The sequence below is a fragment of the Dendropsophus ebraccatus genome, chromosome 10, assembly GCF_027789765.1.
Source record: "Dendropsophus ebraccatus isolate aDenEbr1 chromosome 10, aDenEbr1.pat, whole genome shotgun sequence".
Lineage (NCBI taxonomy): Eukaryota > Metazoa > Chordata > Amphibia > Anura > Hylidae > Dendropsophus > Dendropsophus ebraccatus.
The window spans coordinates 68,465,988-68,484,111 of record NC_091463.1 but is presented as its reverse complement, the minus strand read 5'-3'; the positions used below and the strand labels follow the sequence as shown (position 1 = coordinate 68,484,111).

General features: G+C 42.0%; 1 protein-coding gene across 1 annotated transcript in view; it reads left to right on the top strand.

The window, feature by feature from the left end:
- LOC138766419 (pinopsin-like) overlaps positions 1–18,124 on the top strand; it is a 46,825-nt gene that overhangs the window by 12,343 nt on the left and 16,358 nt on the right. Inside the window, exon 2 of the mRNA XM_069944009.1 lies at positions 15,701–16,029. Within this exon, the coding sequence (XP_069800110.1) occupies positions 15,701–16,029 (329 nt within the window). The remainder of the gene's footprint in view (positions 1–15,700; positions 16,030–18,124) is intronic.

Genomic DNA, 18,124 nt, shown 5'->3' with positions numbered 1-18,124 from the left:
ATTTGTGTGGTGAAATTGAAAAAAACAAAACAAAAAAAACACAATTTTTAAATTTGGGTGGGGGGGTTACGCCGTTCACCCTAGGGTAAAACTGACTTGTTATATATGTTCCTCAATTTGTTACAATTGCAATGATATGTAATCTGTATAACTTTTATTTTATGTGGTGGCTTTTAAAAGATTAAAACCTTTTAAAAAATATATATGTTCCTTAAAATTGCTCTATTACCATGCTTATAGCGCTTTTATCCTTTGGTCTATGGGGCTGTGTGAGGTGTCATTTTTTGTGACATGATGTGTTCTTTCTATCGGTATCTTGATTGCGCATATGCGACTTTTTGATCGCTTTTTATTACAATTTTTTGAGATTTGATGCAGAGATTGGGAATGTCATAATTTAATAGTTCACACGCACTGATACCAAATATATTTATTTATTTTTATTTATAAAATGGGGAAAGGAGGGGGATTCTGACTTTTATTAGGGGAGGGTTTTTTTGTATTAATAAACAAACTTTTTTTTTTTTTTACACACATACTAGAAGTCCCGCTGGGGGACTTCTGTTATTACTACACTAATTTCTCATAGAGATCTATGCAGTATAGAAATACTGCATAGATCCATGTGATCTGTGCTCTATTGCTTTCGGCTGCTGCCACCGAAAGCAATAGAGTGCCCAGCCAGGATCAGCGCCATTACGGCACAGACCATAGGCTGGGGAGGATACGGGGATCGCCCCTCCGCGATTGCGTCATGGGGGCGATCCGCCCACTAGACCCCCAGGGAAGGCGGACAGCAGCTCTCAACTTTGACAGCTGCATCTAAATACTTAATTAGTGGGCACTGCGATCGGAGTGTGCCCGCTAATAGCCGTGGTACGGGGCTGCATATAGCACAGCTCAGAACGGAGTGGCCGCGCCACCCCCCTCTGAACTCCCCTAGTGCCACCAGGACGTTCAGTAACATCATGGTGCAGCTAGGGGTTAAAAAGTTGATTTTAACAATTCTAAAGTTGATTTTAACCCTTTCTGATGACACATCTCCTCTTGATATATAGTGTGGAGCGTCAAAATTAATTCTCAAACTCTACGTAATATTAAGAAGTAAATAAAGACTTAAGAATTGACATCTTTGTATGGCAATTGATGGTATGACCAAACCTGTGTAAGGGTTTAGGTTATAGTGTCACTGTCGTTATAAATTTCAAGATGTAAGTCAACAGTAGATGTGAAATAAAGCAAGTTTGCAATTTACATTCTTTTTTGTTTGTTTGTTATCATGCTGTAAAACAAAGCTGACTTGTTATATATGTTCCTCAAGTTGTTACAATTGCAATGATATGTAATCTGTATAACTTTTATTTTATGTGATGGCTTCTAAAAGATTAAAACCAGGTCCAGTCTCCTGAAGCAAATTTTCTAACTTGTGCTGGTTGTAAAAAACAGACTAAACACAGGCCAGTACACAGAATCACATCTCAATATTTCCATCAATCACATGACTGTCTCCTTTGTATGAACTGGGAAACACTGGACTTCCTGTTTTCTGACTCTTTGAGAAAAAAGTCATAAAACAGGAAGTTTTGTATTTTCCATGATAACTAAAAAAATATGAATGTAAATGTAAACTTGCTTTTTATTATGTCTACTGATGATTTATAATGACAGGTACACTTTAAAGAACTGCTCCCTCGCGACCTGATTGGTAAGTGTACATAAAAGGAGGGGTGAGAAAAAGGCCAGAGGGAAAATATAAGTACAAAGGCAAAAAACATATTATATATATAATAAGTGTTGAGTGACATGCTCTGTTGAGCATAGTGCTCGATCGATCACTTTATGGAGACACATTAGAACTTTGGCAGTATGCCATTAACTGCTACCACTTGAGTCATAATGTGTCTTGCAGTAAGGTATTGCATTTTTTCATTCTAATTTTTGTATATTTCATCCCTTGAAAGGATATGTAAATGAAATATACAAAATTTGAATGAAAAAATGCAATAGGTACTGCAAGACACATTAGAACTCCGGCAGTATGTCAATTGAGTTCTAATGTGTCTTGCAGTATCCTATTGCATTTTTTCATTCTAATTTTTGTTCATTTTGGGGGGATTTATGAAGGCCGGTGTACTCCGATCTTAAATTAGGCCCCACCCTCTTTTCCTCTGGCTAATTCACTAAGAGGCGCATGACTCCAGCCGGCTGTGCTCCCTGCCTTAACCCCCAGCCCCCCCCCCCCCCGGCTCCCCCTGCCCCCACATCGTATTAATTGACTCATATTTTTTGCCAAGTATTTTCTTGCTCTGTGCTATGAGCAGCCTATTCTACTTTATCCAGAGAAGCTCCACAGCAGTGCTTCTCTACCATTCAAGCATAGTGCATTGTTATGCTGACGATGTGCATAGTGCATTGTTAGTGCGTGCCAGTGTTTGCACCTGATTTTACCTTCCCAACAGACTGGTGTGACAAATTTGGCAATGTTTTTCCACTGCTAAGTGATCCTGTTTTTGTGCTATGCTGCACATTGGAGTCATGCCTTTCTGTTTCTCATAGATAGCAATGGCACTGGAACTGTGCTAAGGAATGAAGGAGTGTGTGTTTGGACACACTAACTGGGGTGCTAGCATCCGTTGATCCGTCTCAACAGGTTTTTTATAGGTCCGATTATTCAATCAAATCAGGCAGATATTGCCCCAAGTAATAGGGCCAGCAATGAGCTGACAAAGAAGCAAATGTTCGATTGACATCTCCCCATGCAATAGGGGATTTGTAGCCATCAGCTGTATTAATCAAAGGGCCACACGGAAAATCCATGTAATAGTCTCTACAAACTACTGTAGTACTGATCTTGGAGTGTAGCTTACCCTAGTTTATGCTATCTATGATATATGATCCACTCTGAGTATACAGTATGTACCATTTCAGAGTGATCATAACTGTAGCTTTAGCCAAGAATGGGGTTCTAAATCATGGGGGTAGTCAGTGATTTCTGATTGACAGATCACTCTTTATTTATAGGGAAAGATTGATCATGCAGGGTCCACAGGCCTGATGACTCACAGCTCCATTCCTCCTCAAACTTATAGTTATGATCTCTCTAACTTGTGATAAGAGAGCCTTTCATTGGTTCATGCCATCTGTTGTCCAGGCAGAATGAAACTAGCGATAAGGTCCCTCTAGGGTGCGTTCACACCTACAGGATCCGCAGCAGATCTGCAGCAGATCCGCAGCAGATTTGATGGTGCAGATTTGATGCTGTGTTCAGTTATTTAAATGAAATGGATCTGCATCAGAAAATCAGCTGCAGATCCTGTAAGTGTGAACGTACCCTTAAAAGGTATTTTAACACAGTTGTTCAGAGTTTTCTATTCAGTTTTTGGACCAGAAGTTGAGCTTGGGACTCCAATTATATGTCAAGATGACTACAAACATCATAACGTCCTACTTTGGATAACAGAGAATACATTTGTTATAATGATCCCTCTTTTTGATAGACAATTAATACTTTTTGTATAATTCTCTCTGTGCTCTTACGATATCCCTTAAAGTGATACACCAGCTAAATATTTTTTCTTTCAAATCAACTGGTGTCAGAAAGTGCCAGAGATTTGTAATTGACTTTTATTAAAAAAATCTTCCAGTACTTAGCTGCTATAAGTCCTGCAGAAAGTGGTGTATTTTTTCCAGTCTGACACAGTGCTCTCTGCTGCCACCTCTGTCCATGGCAGGAACTGTCCAGAGCAAATGCCCATAGAAAACACACAGCAGCTGATAAGTACTGAAAGACCTGAGATTTCTTAATAGAAGGAAATTACAAATCTCCGGCATGTTCTGGCACCAGTTGATTTGAAATATAAACTACTGTTCAAAAGTTTGGGGTCACATTGAAATGTCCTTATTTTTGAAGGAAAAGCACTGTACTTTTCAATGAAGATAACTTTAAACTAGTCCTAACTTTAAAGAAATACACTCTATACATTGCTAATGTGGTAAATGACTATTCTAGCTGCAAATGTCTGGTTTTTGGTGCAATATCTACATAGGTGTATAGAGGCCCATTTCCAGCAACTATCACTCCAGTGTTCTAATGGTACAATGTGTTTGCTCATTGGCTCAGAAGGCTAATTGATGATTAGAAAACCCTTGTGCAATCATGTTCACACATCTGAAAACAGTCTAGCTCATTACAGAAGCTACAAAACTGACCTTCCTTTGAGCAGATTGAGTTTCTGGAGCATCGCATTTGTGGGGTCAATTAAACGCTCAAAATGGCCAGAAAAAGAGAACTTTCATCTGGAACTCGACAGTCTTTTCTTGTTCTTAGAAATGAAGGCTATTCCATGGGAGAAATTGCTAAGAAATTGAAGATTTTCTACAACGGTGTGTACTACTCCCTTCAGAGGACAGCACAAACAGGCTCTAACCAGAGTAGAAAAAGAAGTGGGAGGCCGCGTTGCACAACTAAGCACGAAAATAAGCACATTAGAGTCTCTAGTTTGAGAAACAGACGCCTCACAGGTCCCCAACTGGCATCTTCATTAAATAGTACCCGCAAAACACCAGTGTCAACATCTACAGTGAAGAGGCGGCTGCAGGATTTTGGGCTTCAGGGCAGAGTGGCAAAGAAAAAGCCATATCTGAGACTGGCCAATAAAAGAAAAAGATTAAGATGGGCAAAAGAACACAGACATTGGACAGAGGAAGACTGGAAAATAGTGTTGTGGACAGATGGATCCAAGTTTGAGGTGTTTGGATCACAAAGAAGAACATTTGTGAGATGCAGAACAAATGAAAAGATGCTAGAAGAATGCCTGACGCCATCTGTTAAGCATGGTGGAGGTAATGTGATGGTCTGGGGTTGCTTTGGTGCTGGTAAGGTGGGAGATTTGTACAGGGTAAAAGGGATTCTGAATAAGGAAGGCTATCACTCAATTTTACAACGCCATGCCGTACCCAGTGGACAGCGCTTGATTGGAGCCAATTTCATCCTACAACAGGACAATGACCCTAAACACACCTCCAAATTGTGCAAGAACTATTTACAGCAGAAGCAGGCAGCTGGTATTCTATCATAGGTAATGGAGTGGCCAGCGCAGTCATCAGATCTGAACCCCATTGAGCTGTTGTGGGAGCAGCTTGACCGTATGGTACGCCAGAAGTGCCCATCCAACCAATCCAACTTGTGGGAGCTGCTTCTAGAAGCGTGGGGTGCAATTTCTCCAGCTTACCTCAACAAATTAATAGCTAGAATGCCAAAGGTGTGCAGTGCTGGAATTGCTGCAAAAGGAGGATTCTTTGACGAAAGCAAAGTTTGATGTAAAAACAATGTTATTTCTAATACAAATCATTATTTCTAACCTTGTCAATGTCTTGACTCCAAACTTTTGAACGGTAGTGTATATATATATATATATATATATATATATATATATATATATATATTTATATATATATTTTTTTTTGTGCTAGAGTACCCCTTTAAGACAAGCCAAATGGAACAAAGTATACTTTTGCTCTACTTCTTTATATTGTTTTCATATGGACATATCAGCAGCCAGTAGTAAAAGGGATGGGACAGATGAGATATGGCCAGACCTTTATTCTACAAGAGCCCCATTTGGTCTTTTCTGTAATACAGTATGTATGTATTTATTTTCCATTTAAAAAAATCTTTCAGTAAACTAGATTTGAGTGTCCATCTCATATATTGGGAGGGATACAACAATGTTATATCCAACAATGAACCATTACAGGCAGCACATGGTATCTTCACATGTGGTGCATAATATAGGTCTCAGCTTAAAGGGGTTCCGTCAGTAATCAGCTTTCATTTATAAAGGTCAGTTTTTTTCCTATGCAAGTCTTGTACAAGATGCATGGAAGACAAAAAATATAATTTTTATCTGGATATATATTGTTTCATAGCAGTGCGGACTCGGCTAGGTACAGCAGTTTAATGGCCTCCTTCTATCAGAAAAGAGTAATTACACCATCAGACCTATTTCCGATAGCAATGAGGATTCCTTGGAAAGTTGTATTTTTTAGCAGCATCATGTAAAAATGATCATTTATCATTGTCCTTGTTCTTACTTACAGGAATTATTATTATTAAATGATGGCAAGAGGATGGATCACAGTTGGGGGCTTTTGGTTTCAAGGTGTGTTTGCCAAATTAGGGACAAGACTATGTATTATGTTGTTCCTATCTGCTGTTGGTGGTGGTGGTGCTTGAGGGGGCTCAAGTCATGCTGTCCCCTCTACAGTGGATGCTGTGAAACCCTGCAGATATTTTAATATTAATAGACTGCAGTTGCTGTGGTTCTCTTCAGCATAAAAGGGGAACATGGACATCAGGACAAGACTAAGAGCTGGGATCAGGAGCACAAAACCCAGGAGCCAGAACCAGAAGCTCCAAACCTATAAGTACAGCCAGGACCTGGAACCAGAAGCATGGAGTCCACGAGTTGAAGCATCAAAACATTTGACATGTCTCCAAGACATATCAAAAATATTTTTTTTTTCAAAACGACCGTTACACTTTAAAGCTACAATATGTTCACACAACGTAAGAGACTGGCCGTTCTGTAACCCGTCCAGGTCACGGAACGGCCGCTCTCTAAAAAGATCATCTTGGCCGGTACTGCAGTACCGTCCGTATGATCTTTGCAGCCACTGAGTTCTGATGCAAGCGCATCCGTGTGCGCCCGCATCAGAACTCCCAACAGCACACTATGGGGCGAGCAGCCGGAGCCACTCGCTTCACAGTGTGCACTGACATGATTTTCTGCGACCTCCATTCACTGAGTAGCGGCTACAGAAAACTGACATGTCAGTTGTTTGCGGCGGCGCTAGGGATCCCGGCCGGAGTGTATACTATGTGTATACGTTCCAGCCGCGATCCCATAGGCAGCAAGGTGACATATATTTTCGTAATAATCACGGCCGTTGTACAACGGAATGGTTTTACGGAAATATACGTTGTGTGAACATAGCCTAAAGTAGCATTTCACAATTTTTTTTTTTATCTCTCACTATAACTCTCACTTATGTTTCAGAAGGATGGCTCATGATGAAGAAGGAGCCATACATAACCATGTCGTATCCCACACTCTTGATGGAGTAGCTCAGCAATTACTATTGATCTGAATTAGGTTATTATGGCTTGGCAGGCACCCTTATTTAACAGACCCTGACCACATCAAAAACAGTTGCACAGTTGCAAAAAAAAAAAACAAAAAAAAAAAACAGCTGCATGGTGACAGAGTCAGGAAGAATTAACCATTGTATTGCTGGTGTACCAAGGTGTGGTAGTACAATAGAGACAGAATGGCACAGGCAAATATTCAGATAACGATATAGGTTTGAATAGGCCACCAGGACGATATGGTATTGTCATTGGTGCATGACTGTTGTGAAGCCATGCAGCACACACACCAAATAGATGAAATGGTGGGGCTGTAGCATGGGGTAGAGTGCTGACAGCTACTCATGATGGCAGTAAGGAGAACTGTCAGTCGGGGCATGTCACCCTATGTCCCTTACAAAGTAGTTGGGGGAGAAAAACGTAATTGAGCTGTTAACTGTGTATAGTATACCAATCATCTGGAAGCCTGATAGAGCAGTCAGAGGACAGTGTCCATATTACTATCTGCAATAGCTTATAAGACCAGTTTTAATCATCTAAAACATGTATGGTTGCTCTTTTCTGCCTACACATAGTCTAGTAGTTTGTGTTTTGTCCAGTTCTGTATTATGGCTGTCTTGCTGACACACTGCCATGTGTGGGCATCTTTATTGATTTTTTTTGTAACGTTATATGATAACTATCACATGAATTTGCTGAAAATAATGGTCATACTGTTGAAATTTAACACTCTATGTTATAAAAATTCTGTCGAATTTTCGGTCTAGTCCTGAAGCACTAAACTTTTTCTTAACATAAGATTTACAGGGTGGCTACATGACATTTAGAGCTTTTTCTTCATCAGGAATGTCTTTGGTGTTTAGTAGACTGTCATATTCCAGCACTTGTGATTAAATAAATGCATTCATGTTGCAATTGGCGGCTGTCAATTATATAAAAAAGCTGTTCTGGGAAATATAGTTTTTAGATCAATTTTATTTGAGCTTTTAGTGCAAAACAAGACAAAAAATAACAAAGAACAATACGCCCCCATCTCCCCTTCCCTCAGTTTACATTGTAAATACATCCTCGAGAAGTTACAAGGAGTTTATATAATCATTCTAGTTCCAATATCAGTCATATCTCTAAAAAGAACATTGTATCATTGAATCGATCTGCGTTTCTGTAAGCTCAGCGCTGAGAGAAGCTACTGACCATATCAGTTTTACTGTTAAAACATTGGTGTTCTATTCCTATAAAGATCAGCAGATGGCAAGATAAGAGATAAGCGTAACTTGAGCATGCTCGAATCCGATCGTTCTGCATTTGATTACCGGTGGCTGAAAAAGATAGAGGAAGCCCTAGGGAGTCCTGGAAAACATGGATATTGCCATAGGCCATAGGCTGTATCCATATTTTCCTGTACCCCCTAGGGCTGCAACCAACTTCTTCAGTCACCAATAATCAAATGCCGAACAATCGGTCAGCAATCTCTAGGCAAGGTATTAAGATATATACCTTTTTACAGATAAGTCAGTTCAGGTGATTGATCAGCTCTTTATATCTTATTAAATTAGGGTCTACCTCTTTTGCCACCATTAGTTTGAAGGCTTGATACAAACATTTTTGGGTCCCCAATTTGTGAATATCCAATATTGGGAGATCAGTGGAGTTAGAGCAAAGTAGCTTGAAATACTAAAGTGAGAATGTCAGGACTGTATCTTTGCGGAGCGTCATGCGTCCCTCTGCTCATGCTGTGCGGCCGAGAAGGTGCTGATTTTCTTGCATTCTGTTTCTGTGTTTTGTTTTGTAGTGTGTGAACACTGGTTATTTGCTCACCTTGAGAGACACACCCGACTTTACCTGCTGAGTTCTGTCTGGCCATGTCAGGGTTAATCTGTGTTTTGGTTCTGCTGTGACTGACAGGTCTTCCTGCCAGTGGATCTGTTTTGTTCTCAGCTGTCTGTGCTTGGAGATCAGGGGGATGGTCCAATTATGTTCTGGATCAGAACCCTGGCCTCCTATATAACTACCTCAGTCTGGGATATCTTTGCCGGATATTGAGCTTGTCTCTGCCTGGTTCTGTGTTTCTATTCTTGCTCTGTTGATTCTGACCCTGCTTTGCCTTTCTGACCATTCTTGTTTGCTGCCTGCCCCTGACCATACTGCCTGTATATTGACTTTGCCTTCGGATTGTGATTTTGTACTTTTGCTGCCCGTTTGTTGTGACCCGGACTGTTGACCATTCGTTATTGTGTTTTGTCTGTCTGTCTTGTCCTTGTGTCCTACCTAGCCAGCGCAGGGACTGCCGCCCAGTTGCTCGCCGCCATTTTAGGGCGGATTGTGGCAAATAGGTAGAGGACAGTGGGCGGGGCTGAGCTTAGGGCTCACTGTTTGTCTTGTCCTGCTGTCCGGTTCCTGACAGAATATCCGGCCCTTACAATATTTTTTTTTAACTCCTTACCTGTGGCCAGTAATGGACTCAGCACAGGAGTTATCTGTCCGCTTTGAGGATCTTGCTACCCTCGTTTCTGAGCTGACCAAGCAGGTCCAGCTATTGGCCCAGCAGCTACCAGCTACCACTCCTGCCACCCCAGTGGTCACGCTCAAGGAGCCTGACAAGTTTTCAGGGGACCTGAACACATATGTGACATTCAAAGAAGCTTGGGTTAGTCACCCCACCCCTAGCTCCCTTGAAGAGGCCATTTCCCTGGCAATTACAATTGATCGCACGCTAAGACTAAGCCATGACCACCCCTGTGTCATTGATGTTCCTTCTGTCCGCTCTAAACCTTTGCCTTCTATGTCTCGTCCTCTGGTCACCATAGAGGAACCTTCAGCACTGGGCAAAATTAAAAGATCCCTGGCCCGTAAAGAACACAGAAGACTGAACGGACTATGTTTTTATTGCGGTGAAAGTGGACACTTCATCAGCTTTTGTACCAAGCGTCCTGCAAGGCCAGATCATCAGCGTCCAGATGACTACCAGGAGGGTCATCTGGGCGCGCAGGTGGGTGTAGTTAGTGTGTGTCCCGCCGAGGATACCAAGTCTGCTGATTTGTGTAAGGTGGAAATTGGCTCTGTATATCCTGGTGATTGTGCCATATCTGTGTCTTCATGTAATGCTGAAATTGGCTCTGTGTCTGGTACCGATTTGAGCGGTTATGGGAGATCTGTCAGGAGACCAGTTGTCCATCACTTGGAGTCTGATTCTGATGAATGGGAGACGGACGATGAGATCTCTAGCGATGTTGAGACATGTATTGTAAGAGGTCCGTTTCCTCCCAGGTCTGGTTCGTCTGGTGAGGGTCCTGAGGCCCCTCATAAAAGGGGGGGTACTGTCAGGACTGTATCTTTGTGGAGCGTCATGCGTCCCTCTGCTCATGCTGTGCGGCCGAGAAGGTGCTGATTTTCTTGCATTCTGTTTCTGTGTTTTGTTTTGTAGTGTGTGAACACTGGTTATTTGCTCACCTTGAGAGACACACCCGACTTTACCTGCTGAGTTCTGTCTGGCCATGTCAGGGTTAATCTGTGTTTTGGTTCTGCTGTGACTGACAGGTCTTCCTGCCAGTGGATCTGTTTTGTTCTCAGCTGTCTGTGCTTGGAGATCAGGGGGATGGTCCAATTATGTTCTGGATCAGAACCCTGGCCTCCTATATAACTACCTCAGTCTGGGATATCTTTGCCGGATATTGAGCTTGTCTCTGCCTGGTTCTGTGTTTCTATTCTTGCTCTGTTGATTCTGACCCTGCTTTGCCTTTCTGACCATTCTTGTTTGCTGCCTGCCCCTGACCATACTGCCTGTATATTGACTTTGCCTTCGGATTGTGATTTTGTACTTTTGCTGCCCGTTTGTTGTGACCCGGACTGTTGACCATTCGTTATTGTGTTTTGTCTGTCTGTCTTGTCCTTGTGTCCTACCTAGCCAGCGCAGGGACTGCCGCCCAGTTGCTCGCCGCCATTTTAGGGCGGATTGTGGCAAATAGGTAGAGGACAGTGGGCGGGGCTGAGCTTAGGGCTCACTGTTTGTCTTGTCCTGCTGTCCGGTTCCTGACAGAGAACTTGAAAAACTTTCAGCTATTGACATAGAGACATGTCCATCGAAACACAACCCCGGAGTTGGGATACACCATATTCCAGAGGGGCTTGTAACAAGGGAAATAAGGTTTGTAACAAGGCTTGATATAGTCGTGTTACAGATCTTACTCTCTTCCCATTTCACTGCTTAAAAGCCTAGATGGAATTGAAGTTTGAAACCCTGGTAAAACTTTATAGTTCTCTGAATATCTAGGAAATGTTCGTAGCAGATCTATGCAAGAGAATAATCACAGTACTACATCAATTATATGTTTTTCCCAATGAAAGTCAGGGAGGAAAAATTATAGCAGCGCAATGGAAAAGCCATCACATATTGAAAAACAGCACAACCCCCCCCCCCTCCCCTAGTGCACTGTTCACTTGTGGAGCCTGATAGATTTTGTGCCCCTAAGAATCTAATCTACCTTGTACATTCGCAGGCCTGGTGCCCTCACACCTGAATTGTCGAATGGGAAGTGACAGGTGATCATGCACACTAGAGATGAGCAAATTTACAGTAAGAACGAATTGAAGTGCTTCATTACCTCTGCAATCCGCTCACAGCCGGCTGCCTTTTAACTCACTGCCGCTCCTCCCTGGGTTCCTGGAAAGGCTGGGAAACTGGCAGACGTTTCTCAGGACTGGATCCAGCTTTTCCCAGCACCTGAGGAGGAGCGTCAGTGAGTTACAAGGCAGCCGGCTGATGTGTGGATTGTAATGAGTAGAGGCTATGAAGAACTTCACTTTGTTCTTACTGTAAATTCACTTATCTCTAATGCACATACTATGTACAGTATGCATTGCCTTACAGGGGCAGGGACTTCTAAATTTAATCTGAACCCCTGCTTTTTCTGGCATGTAAAGGTATGGTTAATTTTGGGTTGTTTTTCTCGTTGCTTTAATTCGTTGAATTTTTTATTTTATTTTGGCCCTGAAGTTCTATAGAGGTCTTAGGCCAAAGCGCCTCTTCCTGAAGCACCACCTGCCTGCGCAATGGGTTTACCACATCCAGCATCAGCTTCACTCACTGCGCTTGCACCACTTTGCATTAATTGCACATATCTGGGAATTTAGCAGGGCCCATCACTGGAAGCCAGGCTGTGCTTGTCAATAACATGGGTTGCAGGTGGGGCTTCCGAGTGGTGTTGTGGCCCAAGGGCATAGAGTCGTCAGGGCCATGTCACTTTGACACTTCAGGGCAGAGAATGCAACCTCATTGGGGTTAAACACATACATAAATGGATACATGGCCCAGGTGCAAATTCATGGGGCAGAATTGGGGTATATTTTTTAAAAGAGAGAAAACCTGCCAACAATACATGAATGACATGACGCAAAATGCACAAGACATCGGGGGAGATTTATCAAACTGGTGTAAAGTAGAATTGGCTCAGATGCCCCTAGCAACCAATCAGATTCCACCTTTCATTTTCCAAAGAATATGTGAAGAAAAAAAAGTGGAATCTGATTGGTTGCTAGGGGCAATTGAGCCAGTTCTACTTTACACCAGTGTAATAAATCTCCCCCATAGGTTTTGCATTTTCAGCTCTAGATAAAACTTTATAATAATTTGTGATATATGATTTGTTTTCTTGGAGATGTGTTGGCTCTCATGTCTTTTCCTATACATCCAAAGGGACCCACTGATTGAGCTTTCACTTTGATGATAGAATACACTAGAAATGCTGACTCGATCAGGACTTTTGAGGAAACATGATGTTACTTGGAAACTAGCCAAGAACAGCTGTCAAGTAATGATGGCAAATCGGTTTACCCATCTTAAAGATACTTGGTGGGGGGGGCAGATGAATAAGATAACATAATCTAGTTCTGGCTGAGTGCGAGAGACATAGAGGAGAGAAGAGTTCACGTATGATAGAAAAGTTGGGAGTCACCTCTCTAGATGTGATGTACATGTTCTAAAGGAGTTGTCGCATGCCTCATGACAAATAGAGACAATAAAGTCAGGGAATATATTTGTTTACTTGAAAGTAGTGGATGTAATAATGTAGGTGGCTTAAGTCACGTCTCAGGCTCCATGTTGGCGGAGTGCCATTTTGGATCTTGGCCACAGTCTATATACACTTCAAGTTAGCTGTTATATGTTTAATTGCATTTCTCATCATCTACGAAGTGTGGACATGAAATGTTATAAATCATATTTTATATATTTATATATATTATAATGTTCACACTACGTTAAAGTACGGCCGTTGTTGCCATCCGCAACAACAGACGTACTTTGTACGCTGTGGAAGGTATGTTCACACAACGTCAAAAATAGAGGAAAGGCGGACGATTTAGATTTAAAAAAACGTCTGTTATTGCCACGATTTAACTGACTACAATGGCAATACATTGAAGTCAATGGGAAGACAAACGTCCAATGCACACAGTGCATTGAATAACGGACGTTTTTACCGCGGATGTCAAAATAATAAACATGATCATTATTTTCGCACGTCTTTTGCAAACTGCGGACGTTTTTTATTAGTTGTTTACACACAGTTTTTCTTTTGTCATTGTTCTTTCTCCGTTTTTACAATTTAATTTAATGGACTTTTCAATTAGGCCACATCCAAAGGGCAATTAGTAACCCCAAACTAGAATAATGTGCAAAGACCAGGGAAGGCTAGGCAGCTAAATGACGTCCGGTATTTTAGTCTCAAAATAACAGACGTCGTTTTAAACGAAGCTGAAAAAACGTTGTGTGAACCTAGCCGAACACTGCCTATTCTTCTATGGGATCCCGGCCGGAACGTATGCACTAGGGATGGTACGAACCGAGTTCAGTTCAGGTTCGTACGAACCCGAGCTCTCGGTAATGATTTCCGCTGTCTGCCTGCTCCGTGCAGCGGGCGGATCCAGCAGGAGGACCGCCTGGAAAACTGGAATACAGCCATAGCCATAGGCTGTATCCCAGTTTTCCAGGCGGTCCTCCCGCTGTATCCACCCGCTCCACGGAGCGGGCAGACAGCGGGAATCTGATGCCCAGCGTTCGGGTTCATATGAACACGAACCTCGGAGGGTTCGGACCATCCTTAGTATACACAAAGCATACACTCCGGCCGGGATCCCATGCGGTGCCGCAAAGAACTGATGTGTCAGTTTTCTGCAGGCGCAAAGAACTAACCTGTCAGTTCACACAATGAAGTTAGCGGCTCCGGCCGCTTGCTTCATTGTGTGCTATGAGACTCCTGATGCGGGCGCGCGCTGGCGTGCCCGCATCAGAACACTGCGGCTGGATGCAGTACCTGCCGGGATGATCTTTGCAGAGACCGGCCGTTCTGTGACCCGGCCGGGTCACGGAACGGCCGGTCTCTTATATAGTGTGAACATAGCCTAATACTGTGGAACCTATTTTATAACTGTGTTAGAATGAAAAAACTGAACAGCGTTGGGAAAACTCTTACATAAGTCATATGCACATATTCTCAGCTTGAAATCTATTAACTATGTTATGTAATACGGCTGAAGCTAAACAACCGGTAAATCAGCTGAAAATGCCACAAAGGATTATATGCATGACGCGGTCAATTTATTGGTCATCCGTGTTCCGTTGTGTTCCTGCTAATTCTGTCTTTATGGGGAGTTTGGAGATTGAAGCATTGTTATGTTGTAATGTTAAGCAATTTGAACTGAAAATATTGGTGTGCATCTCAGGGGATTCGGAGATATATCAGTGCACGGCATAAACTATAATGACATCTTATTAACCTCCTTGTTATAATTCCAGGAATGAGCACTTCAGAAGGATACCATCCTCAGAGGAATGTTTAAAAAGAATGGTGTGTGTAAATTTAATTGTTAGAGATACATGCAAGCCATGTAAGGCCATGTTCACACAACCTTCATTTTGCATAAATCACTGTAGTTGTTGCAATTTGCAATTTATACAAAACATACGTTGTTCATGAATGAATGGAATCCCGGCCAGAGCGTATACACATTGTATACGCTCCGGACGGGATTCCATCTGTCCGCACGAAAAACTGACGTGTCAGTTTTCTGTGGCCGCTATTAATTGAATAGCAGCCGCACAGACATGTCAGTTCACACAATGGAACGTGCGGCTCTGGCTGCATGCTCCACGGTGTGCAGTGGTGAATTGGGATATGGGCGCTCATGGGTGCGCCCACATTCGAATTCAACAGAAATGAAGATCATCCGCGCGGTACTGCAGTAACGGCCGGGATGATCTTCAGTAACACCGGCCGTTCTGTGACCCGCCCAGGTCACAGAACGACTGTTGTTATACGTAGTGTGAACCCGGTATAAAAACACCTGTTTCAATCCGTTTTTTTTTTTTTATGGAAAAACCAATCCAAACAGATTGTACACAAATGCATTTATTTTCGCATCTGATTTTCATCCATTTTTTCATAAAACGTTTATGTGAAACAGACTGTGAACCCAGCCTTATTGTTCTACGGAAAAGCTCTATATATGCCTTCTAATTTGATAACCTTATAATTGGTATTGTGCTTTTTACTATAGGCATTGTCTCCCTGGTCTCCCTTTCAATGTTATCCTATGAGCGCTACCTCACAGTGCTGAAGTGTTCAAAAGTTGATGCCTCCAACTACAAGAACGCCTGGATTTGTATTGTGGGATCGTGGATATATTCCCTCTTCTGGACAGTACCTCCCCTTTTGGGATGGAGCAGTTACGGACTCGAAAGCTCAGGAACCACCTGCTCAGTAGTATGGCACTCAAGATCACACAACAACGTATCTTACATTGTGTGCCTCTTCCTGTTCTGCTTGGTTTTACCACTGATCATCATGATATTCAGCTATGGACACATTGTTCGAGTTATTCGAGGGGTAAGTTATCTGAGGGAAGAGAACAAAGTGAAGGTAGAATGGGTCAATGTTTTCAAACCATGTTTTTTAAATTATTTCCTATCAACATGATAACTTAGGAGCTGGGGTCCATCATTCTAAGTTGTCCAGTTATCAGAGCATTCTTATTTAGGTTATCACCTAGCCACAGGATAAAGCATAACTTGCAGATTGGTGGGGGTCCGACTGCTGGGACTGATACTAGAATGCTGTAAAATTGCAGCTCCGTTTGGACAGAGTAGCTGCACATCCATGGCGACTGCCTCAATTACTCTCCATGGGCTTTCTGAATGTTGGCAAGTGCTGCATTTGGCAATGTCCACAAAGTCAACAGAAAGTGGATGGAATGGTGGTTACACATATGTAGCCCACACTGATCAAGGCTGGGTTCACACTACGTATATTTCAGGCAGTATTTGGTCCTCTTGTCAGGTCCTCATAGCAACCAAAACCAGGAGTGGATTGAAAACACAGAAAGGATCTGTTCACACAATGTTGAAACTGAGTGGATAGCCGTCATATAATGGTAAATAACTGCCATTATTTCAATATTACAGCCGTTGTTTTAAAATAACAGAAAACATTTGCCATTAAATGGCGGCCATCCACTCAATTTCAACATTATGTAAACAGATCCTTTCTGTGTTTTCAATCCACTCCTGGTTTTGGTTGCTATACAGCCTCAAATATACAGCCTCAAATATACGTAGTGTGAAACCAGCCCAAAGCTGTATTTTTATAGCATTCTTGGTATCGACCCCGGTAGCTGCTGCCCCCCCCCCCCCCATAGGATTGGGGGATAACTTTCTCATATAAGATTATTCCTTTGAGTTTTGGTTCTGTATATATTGTCAAGAGGGTTGTCTTATTTAGACAATCAATGGTACATTTAAGTGAATACCTTTTTTTTTGTCTCTTCATCTGTAGGAAGACTTTCCTTATTAGCAGCTTGGTAATCCAGTGTTATCCAGCGTTAAAAAAAAATACTACTTTCTTTTAGAGACAACACCACTTTTTTCTCCAGTTTTGGTGCAGGTTTTGTAACTTAGTTCCATTGAAGTGAATGGAGCTTAATTGCAACCCACACCTTAAATAGATACAAACGGGGGGCTGTCTCTGTAAGACAGTGGCCATTTATGTGTAGCGCTGGATAACCCCTTCGTGCTGTCTCCAGCCATGCTGGCCATGTTTTTCTGATGCTTCATAACCCCTTTAAGACCTTACTTTTGATAATTGAACTTGTCTGCTCTAGATGTTAACAGATTCAGGCCTGGTTTACTCTTGAGTTTTTCACAGTATGTTTTTCAGCTGTACAACTGATCTCAAGTCCTGTTTCAAGGGGTATTGTGTTTAATAGATTTTGGAATGGTAGATCCATTTTGCAGAAGGTCCTCGATCATGACTAGAGCAAATCCCCTGAAATTATTTTGGGTCTGATTTATTATTATTATTTGGATCTGTTTCTAATAGTTTAAGAGTATTTTTCGAATTAAAACATGGCCACCTAACTTTGCTAGGAGACCTCTCTTCTGTATGAGCAAATTGGATCAATACAGAATCAACTACCTAATCTCTAATCATGACAGAGCTTTACAATATTACTCCATCTTATGATCCATACTATACTCTACCTTACATGAGTTTTCTGGTTTAACTGTTGTAAAGTTGAGTTAGTGTTTAAATGTTATATAACAGTATTTGCTGTAAGTAAGTGAGAACACTGTTGTTCACATTTGCAGGCTGAAAGCTTGTACATAGCTAATCCTTTTCTCAGCTGAGAAGCTCATATATTTGTATGTAGTCTAGACAATGCACCATGTGCTAAGCAGCTTGGACTCCAGAACGATACACTGCATACAACTTTCCTGAGACAGCATCTCTACATTGTGGTCCCTGCATGCATTTGAAACCATGCCCCCTTGTGTTCTCCAATGGACCTGCATCGTTACTAAAAGTTCTGGCAACATTGCACGGCAATTAAAGGGGTTATCCAGTGCTACAAAAACATGGCCACTTTCTTTTAGAGACAACACGACTTTTGTCTCCAGTTTAGCTAGGCTGGGTTCACACACAGTAT